Consider the following 12,260-nt stretch of genomic DNA (forward strand, 5'->3'; position numbering starts at 1 on the left):
GAATATTAAAAATTCAAATAAGATCACCACTTATTCTCCTAAACTCCAAAGAGGCTTTAGGGTTTGGGAAAAGAAGAGAAAATTGGAGGGAGAAAGAAATCCATCATTTTAAGCCTCTTCCAGTGTGCCAATATTAAAGAGCACTAGAGACATTGCCTTGAAGCTGCACATAGTTTAATGGTTACATTATTGGCCAGTAAACCAGAGACTTAGACTAATGATCTAGAAACATGAGTTCAGATCCCACCGGAGGATGTGAAAGACCGAATGGCTATTACACACAGCAGCAGGATGTGATGGTGTTTCTGCGATCCAGCAGATGTGTTTCTTTAACTGGCTAAGGCAATAGGTCTGTATGCTTTGGACTGAGGAGAACAGACATGAGGACTATACCATGGAGAACAGCCAGGGAGGGAACAAGTATTATTCGGGACAAAGCCATCAAATTTGGAGGTGGGAGAACAGTTGAGAGGAAAATTGATGAGTTCCCTTCAAAACATATTATAACAGACTATTAAAGGAGGATCTAGGTACAACTGCACTAAATATGAAGTTTTGGTTAAGTGCAGTACATTTTTTTAATGGTTTGAAAAATGTCTCCAAATGTTCCCATTTATAAGGTGTATGAGCTTTGTTAGTCTTCGACCACATTTCAAAAACGACGCGTGTTTGCGATGGGATGTGGGATTACATTAGTTTGATCTGACTTTGATCTGTTTACTTTCAGAACTAATGGGCTGAATCTTACTTATTTTAGCCAAGTGTCAGATATGTCAAGTTTTATGGAGGGTTTCCATCTGTCAGACCTAATTTCTCACTGCATTTTACCAAACATACCTGATTAGCAACCTATCTCACCCCATAGCACCCCTTATCCAATTCTAGCCCAAACCTACCCATTCACTGCTCTCAAAATAACACACCACTGCCCAAAATTGACCAGCATCCCTGGTGCTGGGACCATCTTTAAAAGTCTGTGGTGCTCCCGACGAAGCACTGTTAGTCTGGGGCCACCCTGTACAGTGCAGTTTCTGACACTTGCCCGGAACATGGCAAACAAAGGAAATTCAGTGCTCCACTTTGCAGCTGGGGATCCAGTGCTCCTACTGGTTGGTTGGTGCGGAGTTAGAATATCCACTTCCCCCAGGACTGGCAATGGAGGCCTAGACACCAAACCATGCAAGCCTGCTCCATGGTTGCCACCCAAGTCTTAGTGGGCACTGCTAAGTGCTTTCTAGTGAGGATCTCAACCCAACAACCAGAGCTTAGTTAAAAGATGCAGCAAGTTTTTCCCAATGTCAAGATATGGCTCACTGGGCTTCTCACGTGATTCTGCCACATTCCTAACTGGAGCCCATGTCATTTAGCCCCTTATCAAATTCGGCCCAATGTTACCTTTGTTACCTTCATTTCATTCCATTTACTTGTTAAAAAGTAGCATGTTGTTATCGACTGAGAGGAAGAAGCACCTGGATCTCCCACTTGGAGGGCTTGAAAGCCCTCTGTTTCTTTCTTTCCCGTAAACCCAACTAGTCCCCCTCTACTGATGCTCTCACTAACTTAGCTAAACTGGTCCTCACTCTCAACAATTTCTGCTTTGATTCCTCCCACTCCCTACAAACCAAAGGGGTGGCCATGAGCAACAGCATGAGCCTGAGCTATGCCTGCCACTTTGTGGGATTTGAAAAACAGGCCCTCTTTCACAACTACACTGGCACCATCCCTCACCTCTTCCTCCACTATATTGATGACCATTGATGCAACTATGTGCTCCCATGAAGAGCTCGAGCAGTCCATCAACTTTACCAACACCTTCCATCCCACCCTCAAACTCACCTGGCCTGTTTCTGACACCTCCCTCCCCTTCCTGGACCTCTCCGTCTCCATCTCTGGAAACCAACTCACTGCAGGCCTCTATTTCCAACCCACTGACTCCCACAACTACCTCAACTTACCTCTTCTCACTCACCCTCCTGCAAAAATGTTATCCCGTACTCTCAATTCCGCCACCTGTATCACATCTGCTCCCAAGATGAGGCCTTCCACTCCAGGACATCCCAGATATCCTCTTACTTTAGGGACCATAGTTTCCCATCCTCTGTAATTAAGGATGCCCTCAACCGTACCACCTCCATTTCCAACACTTCTTCCCTCAAACCTCCTCCCCCCAACAACCAAAAGGATGGAGACCCCTTAGTCCTCACATACCACCCCACCAACCTCCAGATCCAACGCATCATCCTCTGACATTTCCGCCACCTACAATCAGACTCCACAACCAAAAAGATATTTCCCTGCCCTCTCACCTCTGTCCAAGGCCCCACCAATCCTTCCAGATCTGACAGAGATTCATCTGCACTTCATCCCACCTTATCTATTGCATCCGTTGCTCTCAATGTTGTCTCCTCAGTATCAAGGAGACGAAAAGCAGGCTCAGTTAGGGCATCTACACTTTGCGTGCAACAACCAACTGGATCTTCTGGTTGTCATCCATTTTGATTTCCCCTCCCACTCACCTGGCGACATGTCTATCCTTGGCCTCCTCCACTGTCAGAGTCAGACAAAATGTAACAACACCTGATTTTTGCCTTGGAAGCTTGCAGCCCAGGGGCCTTAACATTGATTTCACCCTCCATGTCCACCTTCCCCCTGCTAATGTGACCTAACCTGCCCATTGTCCTACTCACCTCTTCGCTCCACCCTACCCATGGACCAATCACAATAATGCCTTACCTGCATCCACCTATCACCGGCTCTCCTACCCTTTAACCTCAGCCTCATTCCCTCATCCCTCTATTTATTTCTGGGCCCCACTCCTCCTGCCCAGACCTGATGAAGAGTTTCAGCCCAATACATTAACTTAGCTGCTTCCCGGGTGCTGTCTGACCTTAGTGTTTTTCCAGCCTTACCCCGAAAGACTCTGGCTTCCAGCATCTGCAGTCCTTATTGTCTCGAAGTCTGTGTGTGAGACTTAAATCTGCTGCACCCCATTGTTGCATTTGAAAGTGCCCCATTTGTACTTGATTGCGCCAGTCAACATGCTGATAAATCATCAATGACACCGGAACAAATCACGACTGAACAGGCAGAGAACCTTTGAATGAACCAGTTGCATCTTTGTAGAAAGGGAAAGTGAGTCATTTGCTGCTTATTTCTACTCAGTGTAACTTGGCCTGTCTGCCAATGAGGATATACAAACAACTGCCAGTCTGGTGTCCAACCAATGATAAGAAAGTTAGGTTATGTATGAAAAATGCTACTGATTCATTACTGTCTATTATGCACGACCACCTAAGACAAGCTAGCACCCCCAACCTTTATTGAACAACAGGAATTAGCCCTAATTAACTCTCTGAAATGCTTCTATTCACAATAATTGTACTCTGTTCACCTAAAGGCATGGAACTTGTTAAACAAACTCTATTATACAGTATAATATGTGTTGCATGGTGCAGTGCCCCACATTATACTCTAAAACCTATTGTAAGCAACACCATGGGCAGTAATAGTAGATAACATCTACTATAATTGAACTAGAATGGTGCTGTTTTTGATTGAGTGGTTTTATGGTTGCTTTTATGGGAGAATAACCTATTCAATGATCTCTTTAGTTTTAATAATCTACCAAACATACAGAGTACACTTTGACATAAGATGCATTTATTTTGTGTGCTTTGTTTTAACCTGGTCCAATTATTTCTCTTTTTTTGTTTAGCAACTGCACATTCAGGTGAAATCAGCACAAGGAAAAGGGTGAAAAGACTTTTGAGCTTTCAGAGGTATTTCCACGCTTCTCGACTGCTACGTGGCATTGTACCACACACATGTCTGCATTTATTGGATGAGGATTACCTTGGGCAAGCCAGAGTACGTGACATTTTAATTATTATGATTTTGATCACCTGTCAATTGAAACTGGAAGCACAATTTATAAATTTCTAAAACCCATTTTAGAATTTGATTTGAAATAGGTTAAGGGGTTTCTACTTCATTCTGAGGGAGTATCTTGGCTTATTAACAGATCTTTCATCTGAGTGAGAAAGTTGTGAGTTCTAGCATAAAACTCTGGACAGGGTCTTCATCTGGGTTGTGGAAATCTCAGCTTTTGCGTTTTGTAACTTCAAAACTGTACACACAGTGTGAGACTTCTGTGCCACTTTATCTCTTCTCACTGAGGTTCACAGCGTGGTTGGCAGAAGCAATGAAATCAAATCTTATATTACAGCCTAATTGGCGACATTGGAGTACTTTCCCTTCTGAAAATAGGTTTAGTTTTCAATGTTCTGTGTTCCTCTGCCTGCAGTGGAGCTTTCATTGGAATTGAAATATGAGGAGACGATGGTGCAGTGGTATTGGCGCTAGACTAGTAATATAGAGACTTGCCTAATATTCTGAGGCATGCAGTCCCCAGAATCACAGATGCCAGTGTTCAGCCAATTTAGTACCACCCACATGATATTAAGAAACAGATGGAGTCACTTGATCCTGCAAAGGCTATGGGCCCCGACAGTATTGTGCTCTAGAACGTGCCACTCCCCTAGCCAAACTGTTCCAGCATCGCTACAACATTGGCACCTATTGGCAGAAAAAGCAGGACAAATGCAGTCTGGCCAATTTACTGCCAATCAGTCTACTCTTGATCATCAGGGAAGTGACTGAATATGTCTTAAACAGTGCTGTCAAGCTTAGTAATGGCCTGATCCCTGACACTCAGTTTGCATTCCACCAGGGCCACGCCGCTACTGATATCATTTCAGCCTTGGTTCAAACATGGACAACGTAGATTTGAATTGTAGAGGTGAGGTGAGAGTGACTGCCATTGACATCAAGGGCAGACCTTATTAAATGTAACACCGAGGAGTTCTAGCAAAGCTGGGCTCAATCGGGAATATGGGGAAAAATCTCTGGAGCCATGCCTGAAAAAGGAAGGAAGATGATAGTGGCTGTTAGAGGCCAGTTTTCTCAGCTCCAGGCCACCCCTGCTGGAGTTCCCCAGGGCAGTATCTTTTCCCAGCCATCTTCAGCTGCTTCATCAATAACCTGCACCCCCCTCTCCCCCCCCCCCCCCCCCACCCCGCATCTGTAAGGTCAGAAGTAGGAATATTCATCAATAATTGTACACTTTCAGTGCCACTCGCGATTCCTCAGATACTGAAGCCGTCCATGTCTAAAGTGCTGGACAGTATTCAGGCTTGGGCTGACTAGTGGCAATTCATATTCGTACCACACAAATGCAAAACAATGACCATCTCCAACAAGAGACAATCATTAGATTTCTTCACATTCAATGGCATCAACAGCACCGAATACCTAACGATCAGAATTCTGTGAATAGACCAGAAACTGAATTGGACTAGCCATATCAATGCAATGGCTTCAAGAGCAGGTCAGAAGCCCAGAACCTTTCAGTGAGTAGCTCACCTCCTGACTCCACAAAGCCTGTTTAACCATCACCAAAGCACAAGTCAGGATTGTGATGAAATACTTCCCACTTGCCTCAAAAAGTACAGCTCCAATAACACTTGACATCATCAAAGCTTGATTGGCACCACGTCCACAAACATTCAGTCCCATTTCTCTGATGCACGATCACAGCAGTGTGTACCATCAGTGGGTGCTCTGCTGAAATTCGCCAAGGCTTCTTAGACAGCACCTTCCTAACCCACAAACACAGCCATCTAAAACAACAAGGACAGCCTGGGAACACCCCGACCTGCAAGATTCCCTCTCAGCCATTCACCATCCTGAATTGGAAATACAGTGCTGTTCCTTACATTTGGCTGGGCCTAATTCCTGGAACTCCCTTCCTAATGCCTTTGTGGGTCTGTCTAAATCAAACGGACTGCAGCAGTTCAAGAAAGCAGTTCACCACCACTTTCTCAAACATATCTCGGGACGGGCAATAAATGCGGGCTCAGCCAGCACATCTCGCATCCTGTAAGTAAATTTTTTAAAAGTCAAAAATACTAAGTTCATACAAATGAGGTTCCATAGTATTTTAATGTGCAGTAAAACTGTTTAACCAATCTTCGTGTGAGTTGAAAGAATTGACTGTCGTTGTGTGGAGAGGAGTGAAAAGTTAGGTATAATCTAACTTAATTGAGAGATCCTGTAGAGATAGATAAGTTGTGAAATTCATTTTTTAGCAGATGTTAAGGTACCAATTATTAGCAGCATTGAAAAGCAGGAATAATTTTGACGCATTTAGCAATAAACTATTTCCTCTAGTGGGAAGCTTGATGATTGGAAGTTTCAGATCAAAGTAAGAGACAAAATAATAAGGGAAGATGAGTCCTTTTTTATACACAGAGCTGGAATGATATAGAGCACGCTAGCAGAGGAAAATTAGAAGCAGATTCAATCACAGCTTTTGAAAGGTAATTGGATACGCACTTGAAGGGGAAAGAATTGCAGGGTTATTGCTAAATGGCAAGAAACTAGGACGAATTGGATAGCTCTCTCGAAGAGCTGGAACAAGCACAATAGGTCAAATGGTCTCCTTCTGTGCTATGTCATTGTGATTCCACATCAAACTGCCATTGCATTTTCTAGCTTGTATCATTTTTTGTCAATTATCATTAAGCACACCAGGTAAATTTAATCTTGGATGACAGTGCAAGATGGTTGATACTAATTCAGATGCTCCTAGTTAATCTCCCCTGGTTTCCATTTCCATTGACCTCATAGACAGTACAGTACTTTTGAAGCATAGTTGCAATTGTAAGGTAGAGAAATGCAGTAACTAATCTTCACACAGCAATATCCCATAAATATTAATAATGAAATGACGGATCTTCTATTTTAGACGCTGCTTTGGAGATCTTTGAAACTGTTACGTGCTGTATACTGCATTGGGTCTTTTGTATTCATTTCTGGGATATCAGTATCACTGGCAAAGTCAGCATTTATTACGTACCCCTAATTGTCCTTATGAGCAGTTAATAATCAACCAAACTGCTGTGCATCTGAAGTCACATGTAAGCTAGACCAATATTGGCAGATTTACTTGCCTAAAGGGCATTCGAGATCCAGACTGTTTTACTGATTGTTTCATAGTTACTGTTGTGGAGCCTAGCTTTTAATTTCAGATTTTTTTTTCAATTGATTTGCAATTCCATCGGCTACTATGGTAGGATTTTCACTCATGTCCTTATGGCAATAGTCTGGATCTGTTCCGAGTCCAGAAAAGAGCACTACACTGATTCTGCTTGTATGGCCTGGCAATGATGTTTCAATATTGATGACCAATATCATTCAAATGCCTCACCTTCACAGATGCCAGCCTTCAGACATTTCCTCTCCATTCTAATGATGTCAAGAAGCAGGGAGGCAGGGAGAGCACAGTGGATACGGCTGTGGATGCTGGCTAAATGCCTGCTGCTGTGCTGAAGCTTTGTGCACCAGAACTAGCCTCACCCCTAGCCAAACTGTTCCACTACAGCTACAACACTGGCATCGATCTGACAAAGTGGAACAATGACCTTGCATTTCTATCCATAAAAAGTAGGACAACTCCAACTCAGTCAATTATTCCCCCACAAGTCTACTTTCAAGTGATGAAGGTGTCATTGACAGGTCTGTCAAATGACATTTACCCACTAATAACCTTCTCACTACTGATCAGTTTGGGTTTCACCATATCCATTTGGCTTTGTATATCATTATGGCATCGGTTCAAACCAACAGGCATGAGAAGTTAACTCTAGGAGTGACAGGAGGATGATTGATCTTGACATCAAGGCAGCATTTGACTGAATGTGGTGCGCAGGAGCTCTGGCAAAACTGAAATCACTCAAGAATGGGAACAAGTGCTCCACTGACTGGAATTATACCTAGCACATAGGACATTGGTGATGTCTGTTGGACACCAATTATCTCAAACTCAGAATATTGGTTCAGGAATTCGTAGGCCAATAGGTCCAAACATCTTCAGCGGATCAAGGCCTTCTCTCCGTTGCAAGATTAGATTTGGACTGAAAACTGATGATTCCACAGTGATCAGTTCATTTGAACATGTACAGCAAAGCCTGGAAAACACTCAAGCTTGGCCTGATCAAATTAGAAATAACATTCATGTCATCTCACACAATGACCATCTCCAGTAATTGAGAATTTAACCTCCTCACCTTGACATTCAATGGGTTTTTATCACAACACATAAGAATGCTAGCAAAACAAAACATATGGCCTCTTGAACTCGAACTTGCTCTGCCATTCATTAGTATCATGGATGACCTCTGTCTCTGATTGACTAAAATTCTCTCTATCCCACTTCTGATTAATACTCAACTGTGGGGGATCCACACTATTGCAGTAAACCGAATTCCAAAGATTCTCAGCCATTCTAAAAAAGAAGTTTGTACTCATCTCAATCCTAAATGATTGGCCTGTTGCCCTGTGGCTTTTCTTTTTGTTCATTCAGGGGATATGGGCATCATTGGCTGGACCAACATTCATTGCCCATTCCTAGTTGCCTTTGAGAAGATGATAATGAACCACCTTCTTGAACTGCTGCAGTCCATTTGGTGTAGTGTGTAACTACTATGCCGTTTGAGAGGGTTTCCGGGATGTTGATCCTGCAACACTGAAGAAACAACAAGATATTTTCAGGTTAGAATGGTGAATGGCTTAGGGTAGAATCTATAGATAGTAATGTTTCCATGTAAATGCTACCTTTGTCTTTCTGAAAGTTAGTGGTTATAGGTTAGAAAGATGCAGGTGCTATACCTCAATATTCTTGATGCCTGAGCCAGTGCCTAAACTGAAAAGCGTCTGAAGAATCTTGTATGTGCTTATGAGGTTGTGTCTCACTTATCTAAACTCCAGAGAATACAGATCTAATTTACTTAGTCAGGCATTATGGGGCAGTGTTCCCATCTCAGGAACCAATCTAGAGAGTTTATGCTATCCTTTTTCCAAGACACCTGTGTCCTGCCTTAGAAATGGAGACCAAAACTACACACAACTTCCTCATTTATTTTCAAGAAAGCCCCATAGAGTTTAGCTAGACTTGCTTGTTCTTGCATTCCTGTTCTCTTGCAATAAAAATCAACATGCAATTTGCCATTCCTAATTGTTGCTGTATTTACATTCTAAATGTCCGTGTTTTTATAAAGCCCAAATCTCTTGGAATGTTGATATTTAAAAGTTGATGCCTTTCAAAAATAATGTGCCTCTGTTTCACATTACCATAGTGAATAATCTCATATTTCCTCGTGTTATACGCCATTGTTCATCTCACTGTTCACTTACTTAGCCAGCTGAAATTATAGGATGCAGTTGCGAGCCTGCAGCACACTTTTTGGGAGTGTTGATTGGATACAATGTCAATCAGGCAGTTGAAAAATTGATATTGGGATTGCTGTGCCTTTAAAGTGGAGGAGCATGGCCAAACAAGTTGACTACCAATCAAAGGCCTGGCAACTCTTCAATGCCAACAGTGTTACCAGGAGCAGGGTCTACAGCAACAACCAGTATGGGGGAGTAGAGTAAGTTTGCTGTGGCCAATGATGCAGGCCCTGGTGTGAGATTGGAAGAGTGAGGGGGCGTCATTGTGGAGGGCAGAGAGATTTATTTCACCAAGGTGCCTCTAACTGTTGGGCAATGAGAAAGGTCTCAATCCGGTGAAAGATGCTCTCCATTAACTGAGCCAGCATTAGGTCACCTGGGTATACCACAGTGATATGAGGCCTCTAATTGGCCAATTAAGGGTCTCACAGCCTCTGGGCATGAACACCATCCTCCATCTTCCCTCTCCAGGCTTATTGAGGAAAAGTGACAAACTGCCCACCTTGAGTCTTCCCAACCAATTATACTTGACCTGCCACCATCCAGCTTCTTTCTAGGGCAGAGAAGCTTAAATTCTGTCAGGCTGTCTATATTTCTTTACAGTTTCATTGTGTCTTTCTCATAGCTTACATTCCGATCTAATATTTTACTGTCAGCAAATGTACATTATTTTCTTTGTCAAAGTTATTTTTATGGATTATAATAGTTAGAGGGTTAGGATTAGAGTGCAGGGTTCGGGTTAGTGTGCACGGTTAGGGTTAGATTTACGGTGCAGCCTTGGTCAAATTGTAAAGAGCTGTTTAAACTGTCACTGAAATACTTCACAAAGAAGACAATGTGGTTATAACAGATTTTTCTCTCAAAGACAAAGTACTTGGAGATTTCCAAATTGTGAACCAGGCACTTTTAATAGGCTTTCAATGTCGATTTCAAATGAGCTGTGGAAATCATGCTTCCGAGATAGTAGGAACTGCAGATGCTGGAGAATCTGAGATAGCAAGGTGTAGAGCTGGATGAACACAGCAGGCCAAGCAGCATCAGAGGTGCATCTGAAGAAGGGTCCTGACCCGAAACGTCAGCTTTCCCACTCCTATGATGCTGCTTGGCTTGCTGTGTTCATCCAGCTCTACACCTTGTTATCTCTGTGGAAATCATGTTTTGGCTTTTGTTTAGGCTGTTCAGTTCTACCTTTAGAGGAAGGAACTCTGCTTTAATTTCTTGGTCAATATCCAGCATGACAATCATGTTGGTAGGTGAGTGTATGCCCCCAGTCTTATGAGTTATGTGAACCCATGAAAGTATCCAACTTTGGAGAACTGAGCAGAGTCCAGAGACAAGAAAGCAGCAAATTCTGTTGTTAAATGTGAGGCAGCTTGTGTATGTTTGACTCTGTTTTCAAGAATTAAACACTTGAACCAACCAGATGTCAGGACATTCAAAGTTTAGCATTGAGCAGTGAAGCAGAATTAGTAAGCAACCAAACAGTAAAGGAACACCTAGATAATAGTGACCATGCCTTATTGCAGTTAATATTAGGTTTGAGAGAAGTGTAAGTCACTGACTAACCCTTAAATTTATTTACAGCTGCCTTTGAAGTGATAAAACAGAAACTGACCACTGTAAATCAGGTGGATCAGTTATATATAAATAATAATTTATAATAAATAGGAAATGTTCAAAGAAGTATTTGTGCAATACCTCAACCTAGTTCTAAAGGACAAGATCTCTATTTATGCAGTGAAATAACCTTGTTAACAAAGAGTTGAAAGCTAGTGAAAAGTTTAAAAAAAGGTTGGCATAAATACAAAGATTTGTGGAGATCCTGTGAGCTGGAAGATATATGAAGAACAGCAATCGTACACAAAGGAAACAATAAGAGTTGCAAAATGGATTATGAGATTTAAGAAAAAATCTCATGAGAAATAACATGGAATGTTTTTGCCATAATATTGAGAAAAAGAGGGTGAATACGGTTAATGTACACCCCAAAGAAGGAACATGCATATAATTGAAAACAAGAAAATATCAGATGAGCTAAATAATTTGCACTGGCCTTTGGAGGAAGATGATAAAGTACAGGAGGTATGAGGAAAACAAAATGTAAGTAATTGCTTGTACAACAGAACTTAAACATTGCTCAAAGGAGACAAAAGGTTGAAACTTTTATCTTGTACACGTCAGAGATAGGACACAAGAAGCAGACTTGAACAAAGGGACACCAATGGTGCAAGACAAAATGTTTCAGTTTGTTATGTCCTGTTGGCCATTTTTAAACAAAATATAAATCAAAGGACACATTTATTGGATTTATATGATTTTGTTCAATTGTAAGGTTGAAAATAGAACTTCTGTTTAATCTAGTTAAGTCACTTGCTGTTTTCTCCTTCCAATTAGGTTCCTCTTCATATCTTGTAATTCACTCGTTTTATTGTTTCAATTTGGCACTCAATATAAAATACCTTCGGTGATTCCCTGTCTTGTGTTTTACTTATTATGTGTTCAATAAGTAGTTCAATAGTCATGATGAACTTAAGTTTTTACAGGAAATTGACAGTATTTGCTAAGGAACCGTTTTAGTGAGACTGGTGTGTGAAAGCCTGTACCCTCCTTCCTCAAAGTACAGACTGCTGTCAATTGTGTTAAGTTCCAACAATGCTAAAGGAAGTTATTGAGCTGAAGTAATTTCGTGGTGTAACTCTAATTAATAAGAAAGTAATCACGGGTTAATTTCATGTGTTTAGCTGCATGAAATTTGATTTCGTTTTCCCTGTTTGCTTCATTTCAGCACATGCTATCAAAAGTTGGGAGGTGGAATTTTGACATTTTCTTGTTTGACCGACTAACGAATGGTAAGTTAAACATTGAACACTTAACAAATCGGTGTACGCTGCTGATCAGGGAGATTGTACTGTGCCTACCAAAATGTACATTTCCTGCTCTTTTCTATTATCAGATTAAAAAAGTGATATCAC

General features: G+C 41.7%; 1 protein-coding gene across 2 annotated transcripts in view; it reads left to right on the plus strand.

Annotated features, from left to right (window-relative positions):
• LOC125452745 (cAMP-specific 3',5'-cyclic phosphodiesterase 7B-like) overlaps positions 1-12,260 on the plus strand; it is a 151,683-nt gene that overhangs the window by 96,373 nt on the left and 43,050 nt on the right. For both annotated transcript variants that reach the window (XM_048531503.2, XM_048531504.2), the window contains exons 4-5: positions 3,716-3,867; positions 12,074-12,137. In XM_048531503.2, coding sequence (XP_048387460.1) covers positions 3,716-3,867; positions 12,074-12,137 — 216 coding nt within the window. The remainder of the gene's footprint in view (positions 1-3,715; positions 3,868-12,073; positions 12,138-12,260) is intronic.

The sequence above is a fragment of the Stegostoma tigrinum genome, chromosome 4, assembly GCF_030684315.1.
Source record: "Stegostoma tigrinum isolate sSteTig4 chromosome 4, sSteTig4.hap1, whole genome shotgun sequence".
NCBI lineage: Eukaryota > Metazoa > Chordata > Chondrichthyes > Orectolobiformes > Stegostomatidae > Stegostoma > Stegostoma tigrinum.